We start from the raw sequence: 26,117 nt of genomic DNA on the forward strand, positions 1-26,117 counted from the left end.
AGTACCACTAAAACTCTCTGCATGGCAAGATACCATTATAGGCAAGGCTGGTTTACCAGCCGGGCAAAGCAGGCAACAGCCCCTAGGCCCTTGGCCCCCCAGGGGCCCCAGGTTCACTGTCAATTCAAATTTTGTCAAGGACTTTCCATTACTAAAGTCAGCTAAGGTCCTGCATTATAACCTGAGTTCAAATCTAGATTTAAGACCTTCACTATTTTAGTTTATATTGTGCTCACAAGTTGCATATTCCTAAATAAATTTGTGTTTAATCAAATTACCACAAACTAAATAAAAATAAAATATATTAATCTTGTTTCTTTGTATTTTTGCTGAACCAACCCTTCAAAGTTGGTCTGATGTGTGTCATTATGAACCAAAGACACTAAAAATGTTTGTCTTCAGATCGCACCATTACCGGCACCACTATACTCTCCTGTCTATTACACTTATCTGGTTCAGTGGTATACTACAAACATTACTTACTGTCCCTCCACGTACCTTGTTAGAATCACAAATGTGCAAAAATTAACATTGTAAAACAGAAATGAGACAACTGCCTCTTACACAACTCAGAGCTGTATTCCAGCTTTATTCCACAAGAGGGCAGAAGCAGCCTGTGTAGACAGACATTTCTGCAAAAGTTTACACCCTTAAACCCACGAGTTTGCTGCATATCTCAGTCTGCGTGCACACCGTCCTCTCCTCAGCAATGAGCAACAGCCCACTAGCTGTTTAAAGCAGGGGTTGGCAGCCTGACAAGCAAATCTAATGCAACAGTCAATTAGGATCTACTCCCTGCATGTCAGGCATAAGCAGATACAGCTGTTCCTGGGTGAAGCAGCAGCTCCAGGGGAAGCTGTATAGGACATACATGCTGAAAGATAGGAAACACTGAGCACTGCCCTCAGCACTAAATATGGGGTATCTATATATATGGAAGTTTTTATAATGTCCCAGATACAGAAAGACAGAGAATGTGATAAATTCTCTGCGGGAGAAATGTTTTTTCTCTTTATTGCAGAAAGGAGCACCGCTTACAGAAAATCACTCCCTTAACAGCAAAGCAAGAACTGAAGAAATGCAGTAATTGGTTACCAGCAAAAAAGAACACCAAAGCCACAATCACATGGCACCAAAGATGAAGACAAAGACACCACAGCAGGGCTTGCCCAAGCCTTTCTGGGACCCCCAAATAACCCAATGTGTTAACACGTAAACTGTGCATTGTACAGTCATGCAAAAGTCTACATCAGCTGTAGGGTATCGCAATATGACAGTATACCAAGAGACAATATACAGTGCCTGTCAGAAGTATTCACCCACTTGGAGGTTTTCACGTTTTATTGTTTTACAACATGGATTTAAAGTAAGTGTATTGTGACACTGATCAACAGAAGTTCTGTCAAAGTGAAAACACAGCTTTACAAAATGATCTAAATTAATTCCACATATTAAAAACCTGTGTGTCGTCGAGTGGTTTCGGTTGATTGTAGTATAAATACACCTGTATCTGGTAGGTCCAATTTGTGGTGAGTCGGGTTCGTGGCAGACCACCATGAAAACAAAGAAACACTCCGAGCGACTCACAAGTGAAAAGGTGATTGAAAGAGACAACGTCCTAACTCAGAAGAAAATAACTTTGTATCCAAACATCAAACCCTATATTTCCAAAGAAATTAAAAAGTGCATGGTTCAGAAAAACTCAGTCATAATTTAAAGAAGGCCAGGAGGAAAGAGGAGAAGAAATTGGAAACTCACTCGATTCTATGAAATCCATGCAGAACATGGTCCCAGCTAAAAAGTGTTTTAAATGAAGTTTGAGAAGGCCAACAGACTAAATGACTTTTATGCAAGGTTTGAAACAGCTGATTTCTTGCAAGAGCAAAAAGTGGGGCTGCCCCAGTAGCTCAGCTGGTACCCCATGTTCCAACGCTGGCTCGAATCCAGCCCACGGCCCTTTGCTGCATGCCATCCTCTCTCTCTCTCTCTCTCTCTCTCTCTCTCTCTCTCTCTCTCTCTCTCTCTCTCTCTCTCTCTCTCTCTCTCTCCCCATTTCTTGGCTATCCTCAAACTGCACTATCAAAAATAGACAAAAGGCCCCCCCCCCCCATGTTTTTTTTTAAAGAGCAAAAAGTGGCTCTGGATATATCACCATCGACCAACATGTAGAGCAGAGACTGTTCTCACGCACCTGCCCCAGGACGGCCTCTGGACCAGTCGGCATCTCTGGGTTCCTGTAGAAATCATGCAGTGAACAGATGGCAGAGGCCTGGTGCCCCATCTACCAGAAGTCTTTGGACTGACATACTGTTCCTTCCAGCTGGAAAAATTCTTTTATTATTCCTGTTCCTAAAAAAAAGCATGCTGTAAAGAAAATAACGACTATTGACCAGTTGCTTTGACTTCTGTAGTTATGACATGTTTTGAGAAAATCATATCAACCTATTGAAAATAGAAGTCAACTGATCACTAGATCCTTTTCAGTTTGCTTACAGGTGTAATAGAGGTACAGATGATGCTGTTACAGCCATTTTATATCTAAGCACTTAGTGGATTCTGCTCACAGGGACCCGAGCAGGGATCTTTTGGGGGGTAAAATAATGTCTGCGGAACTTAGTTTAGACCCTTGTCCCTGAGTTCCTCCCAAAGGTTCCTAGTCCCTGAGGAATGTCCCTGCGGTGGAAACGTAGCTTATGTCACCCCTTGAGTCCGCTTGCACTCTATGGGTGTAGCATGTACATAAACCCACTCAGTGTTTTCACCACACCTTCGACCTTGTTCTGGCAAATGGCATTGAAACTGAACATTTATTATTCTTTCCACAGAATCCTTTTTTATCTGGCTGGCTAACTACAGTAGCTAACGAAAAATACAATATAAAAATTGCAAGGGAATGTGAAGGAGAATTGTCTAAAAACCCTCCAGGGGCTTGTAAAGTGGCATTCTCCAGACAGCATATTACAGGAAAGTAATATAGTATCCTATACACAGTTTGTATGTATCTATCATTCATTTTTGACATTAAAAAACAGACATAATTTAGCAAAGTATTTGACAACAATGCATCCCATAAACACACATCTGTTACACAAGTATAATGAATCAATTATAGTCATAAGACACACACACACATCAAGAACACTCATTCACAATACATTCAAGTTTACACAAACATTATCATTAACAGACTAAAAGCATACACTCATGTGATATGGCTGAGAGTTTTCATAAGACAGAAAAGAGCTTCAGTTGAGCAAAACGCTTCGTGTCAGGGTCATTATTATATAAAATGTGTGATGTTGAGGAGTCCTGAAATTGATCTGATTGTTGAAATGTATAGGAAAAGTAGTCCATTAAAGGTCCATTTGCTTGATCATACAGGTCAGCGTTTGCATGCAGTAAGCCAGAGGCTAAAGTAGGAAAGTTTTGGTAAAAGGTGTCAGATTGCTTGGGTGAAGATGATGTCATGGTATTTTGGTAGGGAGAAAAAACATGTTAAAAGGTAGTCACCATATGTATTTCGGTCCTGCTGGCACTGATTCACTTATGCTGTGTGGTTTCTGTCACCTGCTAAAGCATTCGTAGTTTAACTACCAGACTGTCGTAGTTAATGACAACCTCCTTCCCTGGGCTGTTTCATTGCTGGAATGAGGTCTGCTCTCTTCTTACTTAGCAATTCAGAGACGTCCTCATTTACATAAATTGTAGTGTTCTTGAGGTGAGCTCTCACCTTGGCAAGAATGAGTTCTTTGTCTTTGTACCTTAAGAATTTCACTACAATTGGTCCTGCTTTTCCAGAGTTCAGTTTCACATTTTCAGTGTGGTGGGCTCTTTCAGTTTCAATAGACTTTGGATCAATTCTCAGTTTGTTGTTCAAAAGCTCTCGGACCTCATAGGCATTGTTCTGTATCAGACAAAATCAAAAATTCACAAAAATTACATTGTTTCGACAACTCTGATTTTCTAAATGATCAATTTTGGATATGGTGTCTTTGCTTTCAGAGTTCATAAACTGAGATGACAGAACCTGTAGCTGTGATTCAAATGAACAACTTTCTTCTCCATCTCTCTCATGTCATCAATTTGGGCTTGAGAGAATTGAAGGCTGGATTTGACCTCTTTCATGATTCCATCAATTCTGATAGTTGCAGATTCCGGGATCATCTTGGTGAAGGACATGAAGTTCGCCTCTTGTCTGTTAAGCATTTCCACATTGAATAACTTCGGCTGTTCCATCATATTTCTCATGGTCTCCATAGAGACATACTCATCATCATTAGTGATGTATTTTTTTATTACTGCTGCGGGACATGTTTACCTGCTGTTGAAAATGCAATGGATGGATTTTCAGCACTGAAGAGATCCCCTGGGGCCGTGTTGATCCAGAGTATTCTTGTCACTTGCGTAGGCTGACTATAGCACAGCAGAGGGAATAGGCAGAGGTAGAGTGGATCCGCCAAATATCAGAAATTGAAAAACCCATCCACAACTTTTGGCTGTTTGTCCTCTTAGCTTGTCACAAGAAGTCAAGTATCACATTGGATTAAAAACTTTCAAGTCTAAAAAATGTTAGAATTAAAGTTAAAACAAGTTGGGGTGTCAGGAGCCCAAGCAAATTCAGCTGCCCAACAGGATGCGGGAAATAGGTTTGAGAACGATGCAGAGACTATCAACACACTGAAAAATTACAAATGACCTTCTAACTGCATCAGACAAAGGACTTGTCTCTGTACTTGGATTTAGGTAATTATTAATAATTATTTGGCACCACCTGGGATCAGGGACCAATAACCAAAAGTACAAAACAGTCTCAAAGGTAGCTGTCCACTTAAAAATGTCGATATTTAAAGTACTATCTTACATTAATTATAGTGTATAGTTAATTAACAGTGAAGAGTGAATCCAAGCACTGACCGTCACAACCAATAACCACAGGCAACCGCTCTTTAAAAGGTACAATAGTGTTTATTTAACCTTAGCACTGATTAACAATCAATAACTTCAGCCAACAACCACTATTGTCTATTCTAAACACAATAAGCATACAACAATCAGCAAGCATGTAAGGTGTGTGTGTGTGTGTGTGTGTGTGTGTGTGTGTGTGTGTGTGTGTGTGTGTGTGTGTGTGTGTAGAGGTGTGGGTGCGTGTGTGGGGGAGAGCCAAACAAAGGGGAGAGCCAAAATGGAGGACATGCTCTGTTTGTCCTCAAGATAGCCTGGAGCGTAGCTAGCTATGCTACCACACTATCGAGTCATTTGAGATGTGTGTGCAGGCGTGTATATGTACATGTAAAGGTGTGTTAATGAAAAGGAGAGAGAAAGAAAAAGCACACCGAGTAAAGCACAAGGGATCTCAAATGCCATGTTAAAGTCCAATATCTGTCCCTTTATCACACAGGAACCTGGCAGCAAACTTTCATTCAACAGCTGTGTTACTGGACTTTGGTCTGATAAAGCACAGCAATTTGTTTCCACAGTGGCTAAAAACAAACACAGTTAACGTGGTATCAATATCCAATGGAACATGCTAAGCCTGAAAACACACAGCATAAACAGGAAACGGTGGTCTTTTTGGATTATCCGGCAGAGTCCTCTCAGGCTCGGATACTGTCATGGCCAGGTCCGCGCTGTTGGCGGCTTCAACAGCGAAACTGTTCCTTCGGGCGGGCAGCAGAGGGAAGCAGCAGTCGACTTTAGTGGGGCTCAGTGGCTGTCTTTTACTCTGTGAAGAAAATGGTAAATCCATGTCTTCCTCCTGTAGGCAAAGGTTGTTATGTGGAGTATAACAATCGGGATCCAGCAAACAGAAAACAGTCACTCATCCAGCGAGTTAAGACCTTCCTAAAAGTTAAACATTGAGTGTCTCCTGTAGTAAACAGAGTTACAGTAGAAAGACAGCCAACGGTCTCTGCGCTCTGCTTTTATGGATGTGATGACGTCATAGCCAGGGCGCCAGGATTTCCCGCACTGTTTGGCGGCTCGTCCAGTAGAAATCCAATGCAATGAGATAACTTCTGTTATGAATAGGCACTATATAAAGAAAACTGAATTGAATTTGTCCGGCTCCAGAGCTGCCAGTCAGACATACTGGATAGTAACACCGGCGCACCTCAGGGTACTGTTCTGTCTCCCTTCCTGTTCACCCTATACACATCTGACTTCAGATTTAATTCTGGATCTACTCATCTTCAGAAGTTCTCCAACGACTCATCCATTGTTGGCTGCATCACTGGGGACAACATGGATGAGTATAGGAGTCTGGTGGAGCGATTTGTCGGCTGGTGTAACATCAACCATCTGCGGCTAAACATCAGCAAGAAAAAATTGCTGGTAGTGGACTTCCGAAGGAACAGGAAGCCACCTATACCTATCACCATTCAGGGTGAGGAGGTGGATGTGATGGAGTCATACAAAAATTATAACTCATTCGAAAGCCTTGTTCTTAGTCTTTCACACCCATCCTGGAAAACACGACCAATTCTATTTGTTATAGTGTACCGCGCTCCTCGTCCTTATTCTGAGTTTTTATCTGAATTCTCAGAGTTTTTATCAAGTTTAGTCCTTAAAACAGATAAAGTGGTTATTGTAGGTGATTTCAATATTCATATGGACGTTGAAAATGATTAGTCTTAGTACTGCGGTTATCTCATTATTAGATTTAATTGGCTTTTGTCAGAATGTACATGAAGCCACTCACTGTTTTAACCACACCCTTGACCTTGTTCTGGTATATGGCATTGAAATCGAACATTTAATAGTCTTTCCACAGAATCCTTCTTTATCAGACCAATATTTAATAACTTTTGAAATGCTATTGCTGGACTACACGCCATTAGGCAAAAACTCCTACTCTAGATGTCTATCTGATATTGCTGTGGCTAGATTCAAGGAAGTGATCCCATCTGCATTTAATTCAATGTTAGGTCTCAATATAACAGAGGACTCCTATCCTCTAAAAAACAAGATAATAAAACAAAGAAGGTTAGCTCCATGGTAGCTCCATGGTAAACCCGCAAATTAAAGCAAACATCACGAAAACTTGAAAGGAAATGGCGTTCTAACAACCTGGAAGAATCCCGTTTAGTCTGGCAAGATAGTCTTAAAATATATAGGAAGGCCCTGCGTAATGCCAGAGCAGCTTACTGCTCATCATTAATAGAGGAAAATAAAAACAACCCCAGGTTTCTTTTCAGCACTGTAGCCAGACTGACAGAGAATCATAGCTCTATAGAACCATGTATTCCTGTAACCCTCAGTCAGACACATTATCTAAAGATATAGTTACTCTAGATGGCATTGCCCTGGCCTCCAGCAGCACCGTAAGGAACCTCGGAGTTACCTTTGATCAGGATTGATCCTTTAACTCCCACATGAAACAAACTTCAAGGACTAACATTGCATAAATCAGGTACATCCTGCCTCAAAATGATGCCGAAAAATTAGTGCATGCATTTGTTACTTCTAGGCTGGACTACTGCAATTCCTTATTATGTGGCTGCCCGAATAAGTCCCTTAAGACTCTCCAGTTGATCCAGAATGCTGCGGCACGTGAACTGACAAAAACTAGGAAAAGAGATCATATCTCTCCAATATTAGCTTCTCTGCAATGGCTCCCTGTAAAATCCAGAATAGAATTAAAAATCCTTCTCCTCACCTACAAAGCTCTTAATGGTCTGGCACCATCGTATCTTAAAGATCTCTTAATACCTTATTACCGGACTAGAACATTGTGCTCCCAAGATGCAGAGTTACTTGTGGTTCCTAGAGTCTCCAAAAGTAGAATGGGTGCCAGAGCCTTCAGTTATCAAGCTCCTCTCCTGTGGAATCAGATCCCAGTTTGGGTTCTGGAGGCAGACACCATCTCCATATTTAAGAGTAGGCTTAAGACTTTCCTCTTTGATAAAGCTTATAGTTAGGGCTGGCCTGGGTGAGTCCTGAACCATCCCTTAGTTATGCTGCTATTGGCCTAGACTGCCGCGAGACTTCCCATGACGCGCCTCTTTCCTCTCTCCTCCTCTCCCTCTCCATCTGTATGCATTTTTATCCCATTACTGCATGTTACTAACTCGACATCTTCTCTCTCCCGTAATTTTGTCCTTTCTTGTTTCTCTCCTCTCTCCATCTCTCGCTTTCAGCAGGTATTTCTGCCTCCGGAGCTGCAGAGACTGTATCTGTGGTTGTGGGCCACCTGCTGCCCCCGTGTTCCTGCTTGACTGCTACTACAGTTGTTGTTATTGGCTCTGTTACTGATGCTGACATTATTTTTCCTAAAGCTGTCATTCCTATTATTACTAATTTATTAATATCAACACTACAATTACCATTCTACTATTTAAAAAAAAAATTCTACGTGGTCTTTGCATTGTACCAGGGGGTGCAACTCAACAATAAACTAGACTGGTCAAACAATTGTGGGGCCCACTATAGGATCGGGCAAAGCAGACTGTACTTCCTGAGGATGCTCAGGTCATTCAATGTGTGCAACAGGCTGCTTCGCATTTTCCATGAAACAGTGGTGACCAGTGCACTCTTCTTTGCTGTTGTGTGTTGGACAGGCGCCATTATGGCTGGTGATGCAAACAGACTCAATAAACTGGTCAGGAAGGCGGGCTTTATTGTAGGAGTGCCTGGAGCCTGAAGGAGGTGGCTGAGGTGAGGAGGCCCAAAATAATGAACATACTGGTGAACCTATCTCATCCCCTTCATGAGGAGATGAACGGCCTAAAAAGCACCTTCAGTAACCGTCTCATCCTACCGAGCTGTTCGATGTGGGACCAACAGCCATTCAACCACACAATGACACAATGACACCTGCTGTAATGACTTCAGTCGCATCTAACTCTGTGGTTTCTGAGGCCTTGCATGATGGTCACCCCTCATGGACTGTACTATACTGTACCAACTATACATGTGGACACTATTTGCACTGTTTTATACATGTTTACAAATACATATTTTTATTCTTTTTATTGTACTCATTTTCATTTTCATTTTCTATTCCTTACATATCTCTGCTGTTTTGAGACTGAAATTTCCCCTCAAGTATAAATAAAGAGTTAGCCTAGCTAGCTACCCTACCCCCTATACGGGTCATTTCCCCTTAAAGACTCAAAATGAAGTACACTGATTAAGTAATTGAACAACAGTTAAAAACACTACCAGAGACAAAAGAGACAAACATGGTTAAATGTAAATAATATCAGTTTAATTATATTTTTTTTTACGGAAAGTACAAAAATCTGAATACACAAATTATATAAGTGCATAAAAGTTGCAGACTCAAGTCACTTGACTGGGACTCAAGTCAGACTCGAGTAAGGAATCTGGTGACATTAGTCTTGACAAAACAAAAAAAGACCTCGACTTCAACATGTCACAGTGAGTCAAGCAGGTTACACAGGGAGTTGGACCCAAATGCAGATACGTAGGCAGAGCAGGTGCAATTCAGTGATTTATTGGAGAATAAAAGCTCACAGGCTTACTGAGGCAGGTAGAGATCAAATCCAAGAGAACAGCAAGCAGAAATCAAAAGTCAAGCAAGGTAGTAAGTCCAAAAACACTTGAAAGCTTAACACTGGCTGACAAAGATGAACTGGCAAAGAACAAAGGAAGCACACTGACTTAAATACACTCAGGTGAGGGCAGAAAACGAGAAACAGGTGAAGTGCAGGGCAAACAATCAAAACTGGGAGGAAAAGCAGGAGGCAGGAAGGAGAGAATTAATTTAACAACAGAATATGAAAAACATAAAATAGAGCTTTCAAGAAAATCTTACGTTGTCATTAGTGGATGGAGTTTGATGGGTCAGGATTTTTACTGATGAAGACCATTAGATGTGGCTGAAAGCTCAGCAATAAAATAGTAAATCGACCTTGAGTAAAGATTTTCTCTGTCAAACTTGATCAAAATAGATTCGCTGTTTACCGGCCAAAAACATATAATCAGATTGGGGAAACCAGGATATGTGTGATTTTTTTCCCCACCTTTCTTACCATGTGACATAACCCACAGTGGATTTTCTTGTTTCTGAGTATTTAACAGAGAACCTGGATTAATCCGTTTGTCATATTCTTGCGTGTGAAGGAGCAGCAATTATCAGATAACTAGACAGAAGGGATTTTGTGTAATTCATAGCATACTGTTTTCCACTGATGATCTATCATTTATTTTTTTCCTCTGGGAGCGCAGTTCTATTGTTGATACAGCCCATAATTTTGATTTATCCTTTGGGTAAATAAAGAGCGGTTTGCTCTGGCACTTGGAAGAACACAGCCTTCAAATCACTTGATCATTAATCCACACATTGTTTTATTTACCCCTCGCTCTCAGCAACTAGGAGACAGAGTGGAGGAGGACAAGGGGGGACAGTCTGGGGTCAAAAACAAGCGATCTACTGTGAGGCCATGCCTATTGGGTGTAGGCGAGTGGGGGAGGATGGGTTGACATTGCAGGGTGATATAAATATGCTGCCTGCTGGAAGTTTCATGTGGTGCTGTGGTGAAGGTTTTCTGGATAATGTCGGCGACAAAGGTGAGCAGCAGCTAAAAGCCCAGAAATCCCTAAGGGTGGGATTGAACTTGTGGCAAACATTCCACTGCAGGTCAGCAGGGCATATACACCTATAACTCCCCCCCCACACCCCCCACCCCCAACATCCAAACATAAACCTGAGAGCCCAGCCATGTAACCAGATTCCCCTACTCACCATAACCACATTAATCAGCTTGGCCTACAAATCAAGTGATCATAGGCTTTTCCTCATTTTGTAAAGCCTTTTTTTAATTAATTTGTTTTATTTTGATAGTGTTATATAGACAGTGGTACTAACTGATTCTCTATATTCAATGATATTTAGTTGAGGCACGTTAAAGGAAAACTGCAGATTATCATTGGGGTGCCCTTGTGGTCTAAAACTTTGTTGCGTGTCATTCCCCATCTCTCCCCCATCATTTCCTGTCATCTTTCTACTCTTAGCTCTACAAAGCTGGAATTATGCCTTTGCTGAGATAGGCGTATACATCTTTGTAAATCTACGCAGAGATGGGTGTTTTGGGTAACCGTTGGTTGTAGAGTCTTGCAGACGAGCTGACATGCACACCTCACAAATCTCAACAAAACGTAGTGCAGACCTGTGCGTCAAACAAGCTGACTGGTTGATCCTACATCCTGTTGGGAAGTCGTCTCTATTTGTTTGTAGTTTGGGCGTACATTTCCTCACAGTACTGCCATAAGTGATCTTCTAGCAAAGCATAGGAAAATACATTCCTCTTCAAGGCACTTAATTCCGTTCTCCAGCTTGTCATTGTCCCATCCATTTACATTGAAAATTCTATTTCTTTCACATTTGTTTCACAGATGTAGAGGTTAGTTTACACTGTCCCCGGGGTGACACTGATTTCCATTTCCTGATTTCTACTACTTTTTCTTTAAAATGTGGTTTCCTCAATGTGACACTGCTTCCTAGTGGACATATGGTATACCCCAAATCCATACAAGTTTAAAAGAAACACACAGACGGACATGCCGGAACAACACCCATATACATTCATTTACGTGCAGCCAAAGAAGAATTCCAGCTTAATATGGGTGTAAAATGAACCAAAAAAACTTGGTTTTATTTCTGTAGCTCAGGCCATCAGTTATGATAACAGTAAGTTTGTGGGATATTTATGGCGTTCCAGTTTAACTGGTGGTGTTCCCGTGTGTGAGGTAGATGTGTCGTAGGCGTGGCTTTTGAAGACACATTGTGGACTAACCAGGAAATAAACATTCCGATTACTTCGCTTCTCTATCACATTCATTTGTCTGTGTCTTTTGAGACATTATAATAGAAACAGGTTGCTGGAACATTCATTTTGGTGTTGACAAAAATATTAGACCTCTTCACTAAGAAATCATCATTCGCTGTCTGGTCACATAAAAACAACAAAACAACCCATGCTAGAGTCGACCGCTGATCACTACAACTGTATGGTTTCTGCTGATGCCTTCCCAAGTATGCCCATGGATGTTTAAAGAAAGAAGAATGTGAATGAGTATGCCACGGAGACAATGGGGAAGAAGAGGACACAGTCACATTGCTAAACACTTCACAAGAATAAAACCTGATTGCATATAAATTGTGAGTGAATTGTGGTATTATATATTATTATATTATAATAAGCTTTACAATATATTCTGGCTACTGGCTGCATTTCAAATCCTATTTCAAAACATAGGCAACACGCCAGCTCTGGTGTAAAAAATATTAACATATTAACTGGAGTTTGAATTACCTGATAATACCTGCATGAGGCTGTGGTTACGATGGTAATCCTAGGAATCGTTTTTTTTTTTATGCATAAGTAAAAAATCCCTCACAAAAACTGTACTGTAATGTATATTTATATATATCCTGAATATAGTTTCTACATAATTTTTCTACACAGAGATTCAGGGGTCTCCAACCAGCAAATTAGTTTAAAGCGAGGACTATAGGGAATGACAATGTAGATTACTGTGTCGATGCCTGTTCAAAACACTGCAAATGTCAATAAATTGTCCAAATGTTCATGTTGTCTGTCTTATATTTGTGTCGTGAGGTATATATTTATGCCCAGCTCGAATGCAGTGTGGAGATTACTGCGGCAAAGTGCAGCATGTAAATATCACACAAACAAAACAAAAAACTTGATTTTTCCGTTTTGGTTTTAAAACAAAAAAACTGCATCGTTTTTTTGTTTTTCTGTTTTTCCAATTCTGTTTTGAAACGGAAAATTCAAAGAACAAACCATACATGGATTGTCCACCTTTGTTTGCTGTTAAACCGTGGTGTGGTGTGAAGTTTTTATGTTTGTCTTTATTCAGTGTTGGGTCTTTTATTTGTTGTTTTCTTTTATAGCCACAGGCCGTCGGCATGGCTCAAGGGAGGGCAAGGTTGGTCCATAAGTTGGTTGGTTGGTCAGTCTACCACTTCAGTCCAAACAAATAATTGGATGGATTGCCATGAGATTTGGAACAGATATTTGGTACCCAGAGGATGAATTCCACTGACACTCTGACTTTTCATCCAACACTAGCAGCAGGTCAAAGTTTTCACTCCAGTGAAATATCTCTACATGGCTTTGGTGATATTTTTCCTGTACAGCTATCAGCTGGTTGACATTCATGTTTGAAATGTCTCCACAGCCGTTGAATGGATTGCCCTTACATTTTGTACATTTTGAATCCCAATGACTTTAAAGATCCCCTGACTTTTCATCTGGCACCATCATCGGCTCAAAATATCGATGAGGTCAATACTGTGGTTTATGACCAAATGCCCATCAGCATTCCCAAAGCATTTTGATCTTTTAGGTCGGCTTACTGCGTCAGCCAAATGATGTCACCTTCAGAAACCCAATGGCTGTGTCTCATGTTCAGCAGTGTTTGGCAGCCGCTAGCATTGTCACATGGTTCCATGATGTTTGAGGGAACAAACAATATGCTGATGATTATGCATTGACAAACACTTTCGTATTTTGAGCTGTAAATAAAATTGCAGCTTCTTTTGTCATTTTTCTTTCAGTGCTGCTAATAAGTAGCTTATCCAGTGTTTAGCAACAATCCTCTACGGCTCATTTTTCCGCATTCAGTACACCTCCCACTTCTTGTTAATCACCAAGTACTTTCCCTTCACTGCCTTTCTCTCTCCTTATGCCTCACTGTCCCTCTAACCCCGCAGCCCCCAAACCACACCCTGTCCCCTGGGCCCGCAGCCTCAGCTTCACCCTGAGGCAGTAATAAGTGGTCAGACCTTCATCCCAGTATATGCTCGCCCCACTCTCCATCACCAACCAATTGAAAAACCACAATTACCCCAGTCTGCAGTGCACACCGTGCAGGGCGGGCAAGGCGGACACGTGTTTCGATAGGTATACTTCATCTGGGTTATTCATGTGTGTTTGCCTTGGCATGAGCCCACCACAGCAAACACATTATACCCCTCTAGCAGAGTAAGACAAGGCTTAAAGACCTCCAGAAGAGAAGTCGTACTATAAAAGCACAGAGCAGCATATTGGAACCAAGTCACCTTCTTATTCACATGCTGCTGTCACATACCATCAGTTTGTTATGTTAACTGCAGTCTAGGAATTTTACAGTAACACAGTGAAATAAACTATTTTCCATCTGCTTCTGTTCTGTTGACACTTTCCTACAATTCCCAGAATGCCTTTAACTATCCCCCAGAGAATAGAGTTGTAAAGTGGGAGGAGTGTTTTCAGGTCTCAGGAGTAAAAATCCTGAACATTGTCTACATACCGTAGACTATTTTATATGACTGACAGTTGGAGCACTACGAGTTTTGCATGGTTTAAAATTCTCCAGCATCAGTACAAAAGATGAGCAACTGCATTCAAAAACATCAAACATCAAAAAGTTCTTTGATAAAAAGTCAAAGCCTATGCATAAAAATGTAAGGAGAGAAGTAAATATACATAATGTGTAATCCATAATTCCCTAGGATGTGCACTCTTATGTGCATTGCTAATAGTGAGCAGAAAGTTTAGACTTTGTAGGAACCTGACAAAACATTCAGCAGTTTAGATCATTTTGGATGAATTCAGCAACCACAGTGCAATGTTTTGTTCCCAAATTTTAAACTGAATGTTCTGATTTGCTACAGCTGTGATTCACGCCTCTGACTGTCTGTGGCTAATGGGTATTTAAAACCATCAGCCATACCAAATAGACAGAAAATACAGGATTTCTCACAAACTAAGTATGGCCATAACATTAAACCTATAGTATTGTTAAATTATCTAGAATCAGCTGACACCTTGATTTTAATCAAAGTGCTTGCTGTGGTGGCCACATATGCCTTAAAAGTTGTGATTTTAGTTTACATTAAGGTTTTGAAATATTTTAATAAGATAATGATATTTAAGGAACTGATATTTAATATTCAGGTATCAATGTAAATTTATGGATTATTTAATAGAATGGGATATATTAAGGGTTTTTTAATTGGGTTCCTGCATGTGTTATGGCCGAATAGGTGTGAATGGTTAAACCCTTTTTTTTTTTTTTCTTTTTACAAAATAACATAACAGTTTAAAAGAACCTTGTTTTTTTCAATTCAGGTGCAAATTCATTTAATATCTATTATTAGCCTATATTATTTGCATGCATTATAATATATTAAGGGATTCTTATGGATGACAAATCATAAATTTTTTGTAAAATACATTTTCTCAATGGTTTAAGTGGTATTTAAAAAGGTTAAAAAATAGGTTAAAAAAAAACCCTCAGAGCTTACTAAATAACATGAAAGCCACCCTGATTTATATTGGCAGAAATGGAATAAAATATTTATGTATGTATTATGTATTAAGTATGTTTTAATTAGTGTATAATCACCTGAAAATAAAAATCATTGTATTTTCATTACCTTAGAATAAGCCATTTTATCTACATAGGAAGGGGTCCCCTTCCTCAGAGGTCGCCATGTTGCTCCACCGTGTTTCTACAGTAGCCCAGAACGGACAAACCAAACACTGGCTCTAGATAGGGCCTTTGGCATTTTTCGTGAGCTTTGCAGTTACTGTAGTTTCTCCCACACGCTTGGAAGGGGAGGGCGAGGCGAGCGGTATTCAAATGGTCACAAACTGCAATTTCACCGCTAGATTAGCTACTAAATCCTACACACTGGACCTTTAAGATGTACAGATAATCCATTCAAAATACCTTAATATATTATTAATATGTTACATTAGTTTATCCATTAGTTATACCCCTTAAAGTGACCTTATTTACTTACATTAATGTGTAAATTAATGGAATTTTAAGGTAAAAAGATAGGGGATTCAGTTTCATAGTGTGGGCCATAATAGATTTTGGTGACCCCCCTCGTCAAGGTTATGTTCCCACTGTGTGGTAATTTAGTGCAGACTTTTCAAATCAATATGCATTTTGTGATTGGATTACCCAATTCAAACAAGCTTTAAGCCTCTGCAAGTTGATTTTCATGTTACACAGAAATGATAGTAAAGCAAGTAAGTATTGATGGAAAGTATACATAATTTGTAGTGAATACAGTAGGCTACAGCATGCAAATTTAAAAAGAACCTTTCCTTCAGAGTGTTGTGTATTGATCTAGCAGTACCCTGATATTTTTTTACAGTGCAGGTCTTTTCCCCTGGAAGGCGGCTCAGCTCAGGGTTGTCAGGGGCTTTATGATCACCTCCTCCACCTTGGAGATCAGTGAACACTGGCAGCGGTCGGCTTTGACCTGCACTAGCGCCTCAGATTTAAGGCTCCTCTGTGGTTTTAAGCCAGCCGGGGAGTCGGCTAATTGAAGTCAGCAGATGACGGGTGTGTTGTGATTTGTGTGCTGACAGGCAGTGTAATTACACGGCTGGTCAGAAAGAACATTACAGTAGTTAAGAGCTTTCGTAGGCGCTAACTCGGCCAAAAAAAGGATCCTTACACTTTGGGAATTGTAAAGCGTGGGCAGTGCTGCCATGCTGCCGAATATAGCGTGTGTTTCTTTATCCTTCCTTTGACCAGGAAATCTATGGAGATATCTGTGTTACAAGAGAGGTCAGGTCAGAGGTCAACATTAGCCAACATAAGCTACTGGTGATACCAGACCAAGTAAGACTATTGCAGCAAAACCCCTGAGTGTATTGCTCATGCCTTCAACTTTTCATTTGTAAGACACAGATTGTAAAATGTTCTTTTTCAAAAGTGACATAGTCTCACTTCATCTAAAGTGCACAGTGATCTTGATCTTGCAAAGAACCTTTGGTGACAAACAGGAGACGTTCGGATTGACTGTCAGGTAGCCTTTGTTGTCCAGTCAAGTGAGAAACGATTTGTATTATATTTTGTAATTAGGTTTGGGGGTATAATGATGAAATAATGATGTGTAGATGAAGATCACGGTTCAAAATAAGGGTAATAAGTTTAGATAAAGTTTTAGATAAAGTTGTAAAGTCTTGTGTAAAACAGTCACATAAATCAAAAAGCACTTTTAAACCAATAAATCTCTTTGGAAATGCTGCCAGAGGTGGTGAGGCAGTTAAGAGGCAGCTCCATATACTGCAGCCACAAGCTGTCTATTTAAATGGCTGTGGTAGTACTCTGCAGCGCGTATTTGTACATGCCTTCGTGTATATCAGTGTATCCATCCAGCCCTAATGCGGCCTCAAGGCTCGGGCTCTCTGGAAAGATCCGGAGGCCAAAAAGATAGTCAGCGACAAAAACAAAAACAAACTCCAAACCGCGCGTCATCCCAGTGAAATATGGTAATAATATAGGAGGAAGTTTACATTTTGTAAAAATATGCATTATTTGTCTTAGCTTTCATTTATGACTGGCTGAGCCGGCCGTGATGAGGGAGGCCATTTTCTGAAATGTTTCTGGATGTGGACCACAGAGCAGCCAACACCCCTGTCTATCTTTAGAGGAGGGAATCCACCCAAGAGCTGTCAGTCCAGCCGCCAAATCCATGACTGCTAAAACTCTCCAGACCCCGAAACACTAACAGCATCATTCAGAGCCATCCACCCGCCCACCACGCACACACACAGGCAATGATACTGTAAGACGTGGAGGTATTTGGTAGAAAAGAGTAAATAAATCAGGCATCTGCATCAGCTGGGTTTACGTAAGAGCAGCTCGCCACCTGAATGTTGCACAGACGAAGAAAAAATGAAAGACAACTTTTTCTTTTCAAAATGCAAAAGGAGCAGAGACTTATCTACTCTGAAAGTTAACCCAATACCTAATTTTTCTTGGACTCCACCTTTGTTTTTCCAAGTGCTGGGAACTGTGCATAAAAAGGTCAAAGAAATAACGGTTTAAAAAAAACAAAAATGAGTTGAATTAAATTTGTGAAATAGAAAATTACAGCTGCTGAAAAAAAGATGAATGACTCTGGCTGTGGGCTTTGTGGATCTCACTGGTGCTGTGCAGCGAGGCACTTAATAAATCACTGCTGTACATACAAGGAATTAATAAGGATGGTGTGTTTTCATGGTTTGTGTTGGTGCCAAATCTCAGAGAGCCTGATCTGGCCCAGACTCTAATCTGTTTTTCAAAAGTCACCTTAGAAGCCTGCTATTACCTTGCTCTCCTCCTGATCCAAGCATAACTGGGAGAAAGCAAGGTGATAATTCCTCCTCTCGTTATAGCCTGTTAACATGTGGAGATAGATTGATACACTGATCAATATCTGCTCATAAAATTTGAGCCTGTCCTGCATGGATCAATTTACAGATGGAAAATATGTGCATTTAGTTTTTTTTTACCTTTCTGTAAATGTGGTCTATTTTGCTACAGTGTTTACAAAGACAAAAAGTGGACGTTAATCTTTGGGACTCACAAAATCCATGTTCATTCCCCAGGAGAACGTTTGGGGAATCTCCATGTCCAGCATATTTTATGCTCATTTTGTTTACATTTAAATGACTAAACTATGTTCTAAATATACATAATATAAAACTATGTATGATTTCATCAATCCTGTGTCCTAAAATCTTTGTTTCTATGCTACTTCTGAGTTTTGCCAAATACCTTTTGGAGGAACCATAATTATAAAGTGGCCGTGTTTTATTATTATTTATTATTAAAGTTATGGTACCACACTGTCCTGTGCGCTGTTACATTCAGGTTACTAAAAACACTTGGTTAAGCTCCATGAAAGAGTGTGGTTTTGGTTGAATATTGAAAATGTAAATATGTTCTGTCTCTGCTTTAAATCAGTGCTGACTTCAGTATTTAACCAAGATAATGATCTTTCCCTAATCTCAACCAAGAGTTGCCTAAACACAACCAGAAAAACATGAATCCTGCTTCAGATGCAGCAGCGACATATGAGGCAGATGTTAAAAATGTGTCCTCATCACGTTGAGAGAAAACGTAATCTAGCAAATACATATTTTTCAAAACAAATTTGTTGTTGAAGAAAATGAGTTTGTGGTGTGACACAAATACTTTAAACAGACTGTAATAAACATGACATGGTAAAAAGCTGTAACATGATCACTTTGATTGGATTTTTTGCCATTTCTGCTTTATTATGATGGTGAAAGCTGGAGCGAGCCAGGAAGGCGGGGGGCATGCAGCACAGGGCCCGGGCCGCGGTGCGGACTCAGCCCGGTACATGCGGCGCGCTCCACCGGGTGAGCTACCGGGCCGCCGCCTGAATAACGGCTTTTCACTGCCGCTTCCCACCGACTGTAGTGTGCCTTTCATGTTGTCTCCTCGGTCCACACACACCATGTGGAGTGTTGGTCTGCCTTGTTTGGCAGTTCTGGCTGGATTGAGGTTTGCAGCAGAGGGTTGCAGCAATATTCCAATGTGTGCAAATAAAGAAATGGAAACGGTTTATCAGGTTTATTATTCCCTCAAAAGCTCCACTGTAGCAGTCTGTAAAACCTGCAGCTATTTTTATTTATTTTTTTATTTTTTTAGTTTTTTTGGTTGATTTTGGATTTGTTTGATTTTATTTGAATATTGGTATAAATGTTTAGGTGTTACCTTCAAAAATCCATAAATGTGGAGCCGAAAGTACAACATGCCCCCCCCCATCCCTCTTCCCGAGTCAGTCAATCTGTTTCGGAAGCCTGACCTTGTGAGTAATATAAACTGATACCCGCTCAACAAGCAGTGCCCTTACATTGCAGTTTGTGTCTTTCTGTCTGCAGAAAGGGTTCTCAGGCAAATGTCCAGTTAATCTAATAACCACGCAGTGATGACCCGACAGTGAACCTGTTGGTAATCCAGCTGCATTGCTTTGGCTGAAAAAATATGCTATTTTAAAAATGAAATGTAACCACTTAAGCTGCAGTAGATTCCATATCAAACACGCTTAACTTCTATTTCAACCCACTTAATAAGGAAACGTGTCTTTGGATCGCTTTAAATAAAGCAGGACAGGCAACAGCAACGAGTCCCCGGGGAATAAAACATGCTTTAATGAAAAGATGTCGATCCCAATCTCCCAATGCCAAAGTCGGCTGGATTCTGGAAGTGGCTGCAGCAGTGGGCGTCGCGCTGCTGTGTTTAATGGGACACTGTGTGAAGAGCATCTGCGGGGCGCGGTGCGGGCTGCGGAGTGGGCTGCGCAGCAGAGAGCACAGCGAAGCCGTCAGGCTGCACGTCTGCGCCGCTGTGACACCGAAACGCCCGTCGCAGTCCAGGACCGGCGCACGGAAGGAGCTGCTCCCGGTCTCCAGCCCACAGCCGGCCCTGCACAGCACAAGTTAGCAACGTCTGTAATGATGTTAGTGTGTTTCCAGCACCACTAACACTATGATGCCTTTGATAACAGAATCCCAGGCTACTTTCTTTCCACGGCAGTACTGAGCGGGAGCCTAAAGGGCCGCGTTCAATGAGCCGCTCCAGGCCTGCCTCCGTGGAGAGGCATTGTGATCAAACGTTTCTTGGTTTCAGCAAAGGAAAACGCACTTTCATGTGGGGATTTTGTGAAATATGTGTTTTCTTCTTCCTTTGTATAGTTTATGCTGTCCCGTGCCAGTAATAGCGGAGGTTATTGGGACCTCCACGGGAGCTGAAGCTCCACTGAGAGAACTGTGGAAGGTGGTGAGCGTGGAGCATCAGGCCGCTTTCCAGCACAGGGACAAAGGCAGACACTGGAGGAGAAGGAAGGCTACTCACAGCCAACACCACTGCCCAAAATACAAGCTTTACTTTGATTGGCATTCCCCGAAAACAGATACCTAAACTAAAGAATTCCAACAGTGTGGCTCCGTGTGGCTTCACGGGGCCCCCGACAGAGAGGACAGGCTGCAGGAATTGTTTTCATATAATAAATAAATATCTAGCTATAGCTTTGGCTTTTTAACTGACAGAGGCTGAGTGAGGAACAGACAGCAGAACTGAATAACACAACACAATCATTTATTTTTATTCATGGTGATTTGCTATTTTATTTATTTATTTATTTATTTAAGCATCATTTACCTGCTTTATATTAACCACAATAATACTGGAGCTAAACCAGCATTTATTCATTTAGTTATTATTCCCATTGTATCTTCTAGCGAGAGTCCATGAAGGGCTTTTGCGTTTGGAAATGTGAATACAGTGTATGTAATGGAAGCTGCAGCGGGAGCGGCGCATTCAGGCTGGACAGTCCGAAGAGCTGCAACCACCACAGGCCAATTCATCTGCTGGTCCGTCCAAAGAGAATCACTGAGCAGACACCAAAAAGAACATCTCTTTATTATTATTATTATTATTATTATTATTATTATTATTATTATCATTATTATTTTTATTATTATTATTATTATTATCATTATCATTATCATTATTATTATTATTTTTTTTATTATCATTATTATTATTATTATTATTATTATCATTATTTTTTTATTTTTTTATTATTATTATCTGGATTTTTATTTAGCAAAAGAGTCTCCCCTCGGGGATCAATAAGGTATTTCGGATTCTGATTCGGAGTTTCCAGTTAACTATTCAGTTTTATTTTTTGCAGATTGTATTTCTCAGTATGAAGGTTGAAAATGCTGTTTCACTGCCAGCTCAGACAAAAACTGTTTTATTTTATTTTATTTGGATTTGATTATTTTTTTCTTCTTTTTATTGCCCAGACACAGATATATATCTGCTTGTTTTTCAGACTGCAGAATGTAACCACCCTCAAGTTAACAAACTGCTGAAGAACAAAGGACACGATTTCAGCCCAGATGCTGAATAAGTGGATTTTATTCGGAAAACTAAAGCCTTTTTGATTCCCTGTATGTGCTTAAATGCAGAGTTGTCTTTATTTCAGTCAGAACGTAAACGCAACACTCTGGGACTCTGCAATGCATTTTAAAAGGGGCATGTTCATTAAGGAATCTGCCATCAGCGCAGGCTGTGGGTCAAACCTGCTCCTGTCCACCTGCACAAGCCGCTGCAGTCCGCTCCTGCGCGTGACACCGGAGAGCAGCCTTTACTCTCGCACGTGTGCAGAGTTCGTCAGTAACGTTTGCTTTGCACCTGGTTTCCTCAAGCTTCCTGTTTTCTTCCTGATCCATCTGCGCACGGCTTGAGTATTAACCCCCATCAAAAACACTCCCACACAGGCTGCCAGGCAGGGGCCGGGGGCCGGGGGCCCCGCTGCGACGCAAGTGCGTTTGTTCGTCACTGATCCTGCAGCTCGGGCAGCTCTGCGCGTGCAGACGCCTCTCCGGCGCTCCTGAAGAGCATGACGAAGCCTTGATGCCATTTATTAGTCCCGTACTGACGGCAACATGCACAAAGCCTAACCCTCACAGGCCCAGCACAGAGCCCCACCAGGCCCGGGTCCAGACCGGGGGCTCGGTTTCGACTTCGTCCTCCCCAATTTAAAAGTGACTTTTTTAAAACATAACCAAACAACACCGGCGTCTCTGCACCTCGAAGAAGAAAATGAGACGAGGCGTGGGTGAAGTTTCATTTGCATTTAATGTACTCGCTGTCCTTTCAACTGGCTTTCTTATAGTTCGCAAACCAAAATAACAAACACATCGCGCTTCTTCAGAACAGCTCTTCCAATGTTACAGGGGCAAAAATACCAGAATTACAACATTTAATACTCATAAAAATGTCACCTATAACATGACGTATATTCAGACAGAGCAGTCACGTGCCCGGGCGTGCGTAACGTTACAGACAGACTTAAATTAAATATAAATAGCGGACACAGAGTCAATAATAAAATGTAGATATGTACAACTGTGCAACATGGCAACACGTTTCATCACACCACCAGCATATGTACACACACACACACACACACACACACGTGGCCGTGTCAGTCGCTTTAGTATCAGCTGTCCGAGTCCACCTCGCTTTTGCTCTCTTCGGGTTTCTCTGCGGACGCTTTGGTCGATTTGTTCCATTTCTGAGAGTTCTCTGATTCTTCTGATGAAGAGCGTTTCTGCCTCCTCCACTTCGCGCGCCTGTTTTTGAACCAAACCTACGTGATAAAAAAAAAGCACAGTTTTAATGTCTAAGTGGAGCCAGACCGAGCCGAGGCCGGCGGTCCGGGTTCCACAGGAGGAGCCCACATTTAACAGCAGCACATTGACACTGATGAGATCTCGGACTGCTGGTCTGGGCCTGAGCCCGAACACGGCTCGTGCTCCAGTGCAGGTGTGTGTCGGACAGACAGTGAGACACCGAGAGGAGCAGCGAGTCCCGGAACCATCACTGTCCCATTAGTGCTTTATTCACTAACCAATAAAACATCAGCTTCAATTCGGTCTGTCCTCAGCTAAAATCCCGACAAACTCCACGGGGACTTCGCATTATTAAGATTATTATTATTATTGTTATTATTATTATTATTGTTATTATTATTATTATCATCATTATCATTGTTATTGTTATTGTTATTATGCTTATTGTTGTTATTATTATTGGTATTGCTATTGTTATTATTACTATTATTACGATTATTATTATGCGTATTATGTTTATGATTATTATTATTATCATAGTTATTGTTATTATTACGATTATTATTATGCATATTATGTTTATGATTATGATTATTATAGTTATTGTTATTATTACGATTATTATTATGCGTATTATGATTATGATGATGATGATTATGATGGTGATTTTTATGATTTCGCCGGTTCGTGCCTGGTGGTTTCCCCACAGAGAATGTGTGCCGGTTCGCTCACACAATCCTTCCAGACTGATGTGCGGCTGTCCTCATCAGCTGACTGTGTTTTTAATTGTGGAGAGGGGCGAGACATAAATCCTAGTTTACTATAATTAATACTCCTCAGTAACCGAATAATAATACTAACAATACTAACAATAATACTACTAATAATACTAACAATACTAACAATAATACTACTAATAATACTAACAATAATAATAATACTAACAATACTAACAATACTAATAATACTACTAATAATACTAACAATACTAACAATACTACTAACACTACTAACAATGCTAACAACACTAATGGCTGGCTCGCCGTCTGAAGAGCCTGAAGCTGTGGCTGAGCCACAGTCACACTGAATCAGTGGAGTGAAAGGTCTGAAAACGCAGCAGGAAGCTGGACTGTGTGAAAAGCCAAAGCGCCTCTGACCTCGACCTTCTCCTCCCGGAGGTGGACCTTGCGGGCTAGCTGCTCCCGGGTGCCGACGTCCGGGTACTTGGTCTCTTGGAAGAGGCCCTCCAGAGCCTCCAGCTGCTCGTCGGTGAAGATGGTGCGGTGCCTCCGCTTCCTGCGGCAGTGCAGCTGGTTGAGGAGCTGCAGCTCGGTGCGCGACAGGCTTCCCATGTTCATGTAGGACATCATCTGGTGCGGGACCGGGGAGATCAGCACCGAGCCCGGGCTGTCGTAGCCTGCACGGCGGGGGGTCGGACAAACATCACACGGTGAGTGGAAAGGGTTGGAACAATCAAAATGCCACAGCAGACACACACAACTCTTACACTGCGACACGAGCTCTGTGTTCCCTGAATGTGCAACTCTCAATAACTCCCACCGCCGGCCCCGCGTGTGTACGAGCTCGTGCGTAAAGTAAACCGTGACATTTACCGTGGACACTAACCCCGCGACAGCACCAGATCCAGATCCAGATCCAGACGTCGCCCACATGTTTGGAATATGTTTCTGTGTTTACATGTAGCTCTGCATGCCGTTACATGTCGCCGTGTTACGCAGAAGATTGGAAATAACAGTGCTAATGGGGAACTTCGTTTGGGACTCGCGGGTTTCAGGACGCCAGCACCGACCCGGGTCACAAATCCACCTCTGAGGAATCACAATTTAAAACAAGCATGATCTCCGGGGTCACGGCGAGGCCCGGCGCAACGAATAAACCGTCTGCTACCGTGTGAAGGTGTTGGCCTTCCGAGAGCAAGACGAGAACACGAGCTTTAGTTCAAACACACGCAGAGAAGACGCATCTGTGCTGGCTTCGTGTCTGAGCTCCACGCCTAAACTGCAGTTGGTGAAATGATCGAGAGAACCAGAGTGTGGTTGTCCTACCTGCCGGGATGCAGGGGCACTGCTGCGGGCTGAGGCACGGCACGGAGCCGCAGCACGGCGGACCTCCGCCGGCGCCCTGGACGTGCAGCTGTCCGTAGTAGTAGCCGTTATAGCCTATCCGGGTCCCGTTCACAGACTGAATCCCGGGGGGAGAAGGCCCACACGCGGCCGAATACAGTCCGTTGTAGTCGGTGTAGATAGAGTCCGTGAGGCCGGCGGACAGCACCACCGGGCCGCCCCGGTGCAGCAGCAGCGGCTCCTTGCAGCTCGGCCGGCCGGACAGGATGCTGTCTATGCTGAACATCCCGGCGGGCATCACACCGGCTCGGAAACTGGAAAAGGGAAACACTCGGGGAAGTGAAAGTTGCTGGGTAAAAGAAAACGTCCCGGACTGGAAGATGCCTGTGCTCCTTGGGAAAAGTTTCCTAAGACTGCGTCATGATGACTCTGGAGGGTACTTTTCTTCCTGCATGCGCGGCTCCGCGAGCTCGTCCCTGGGATGCGGACCGGTGGCGTTAATGGTACTGGTTGAGAGCAGGGCCGGCTTTATACCCCGCTGACGTCACGGCCGCTCGATCAGCTGCTGCAGCTCGCGGCGTGAACGGCCGCAGATCTGTGTATTGAGAATTAATTCAATTAAGATAATCCGCACTGTTTGCAGACTTTTGGAAACTCTGTCGCTGGGTCACACAGCTTCTTCCTGCACAGTAATCCGATTATTTCCTTGTCAGCGAAGGCATCACAATCTATGAAAACACATTTCCATCAGTGTTCACAGTGGGGGGGGGGGCAGGAATCAGTCACAACAATGCGGACTTTATCAGCCAGGTAATAATGTGAATCGGAATCCGCAGGAGCTGGTTCTAGCTGCTGCCGCGGGTCCAGGAGGGGAATCGGTTCTGTTGCTTTTAATCACAGCAGGCCCAGGCCGCGTGCAGCTCTGTGATACATGTTAGCATTAATTACCCATTTAAGTACTCAGACAGTTCAAGGCCTGTCGATGGGCCTGCACAAAACTCAATACAAAAAATGCTGAATTCTAGCTAACGTAGTGCTACAGTGACGAAACATGTTATGTTGTAAGGCGGTGTGTGTGTGTGTGTGTGGAGTCAGGCTC

At 42.0% G+C, this 26,117-nt stretch overlaps 1 protein-coding gene across 1 annotated transcript; it reads right to left on the minus strand.

Annotated features, from left to right (window-relative positions):
- Positions 1 to 22,418: 22,418 nt before the first annotated feature.
- gsc (goosecoid) lies at positions 22,419 to 25,536 on the minus strand. The gene is made up of 3 exons (XM_044167157.1): positions 25,001 to 25,536; positions 24,092 to 24,351; positions 22,419 to 22,951 (listed from the first exon to the last, which is right to left on the minus strand). The coding sequence occupies exons 1-3, from the start codon at positions 25,314 to 25,316 to the stop codon at positions 22,802 to 22,804; spliced, it is 726 nt and encodes a 241-aa protein (XP_044023092.1). The 5' UTR covers positions 25,317 to 25,536; the 3' UTR covers positions 22,419 to 22,801.
- Between the last annotated feature and the right edge of the window lie 581 nt (positions 25,537 to 26,117).

The sequence above is a fragment of the Siniperca chuatsi genome, linkage group LG15 (genome assembly GCF_020085105.1).
Source record: "Siniperca chuatsi isolate FFG_IHB_CAS linkage group LG15, ASM2008510v1, whole genome shotgun sequence".
Taxonomy (NCBI): Eukaryota; Metazoa; Chordata; class Actinopteri; order Centrarchiformes; family Sinipercidae; genus Siniperca; species Siniperca chuatsi.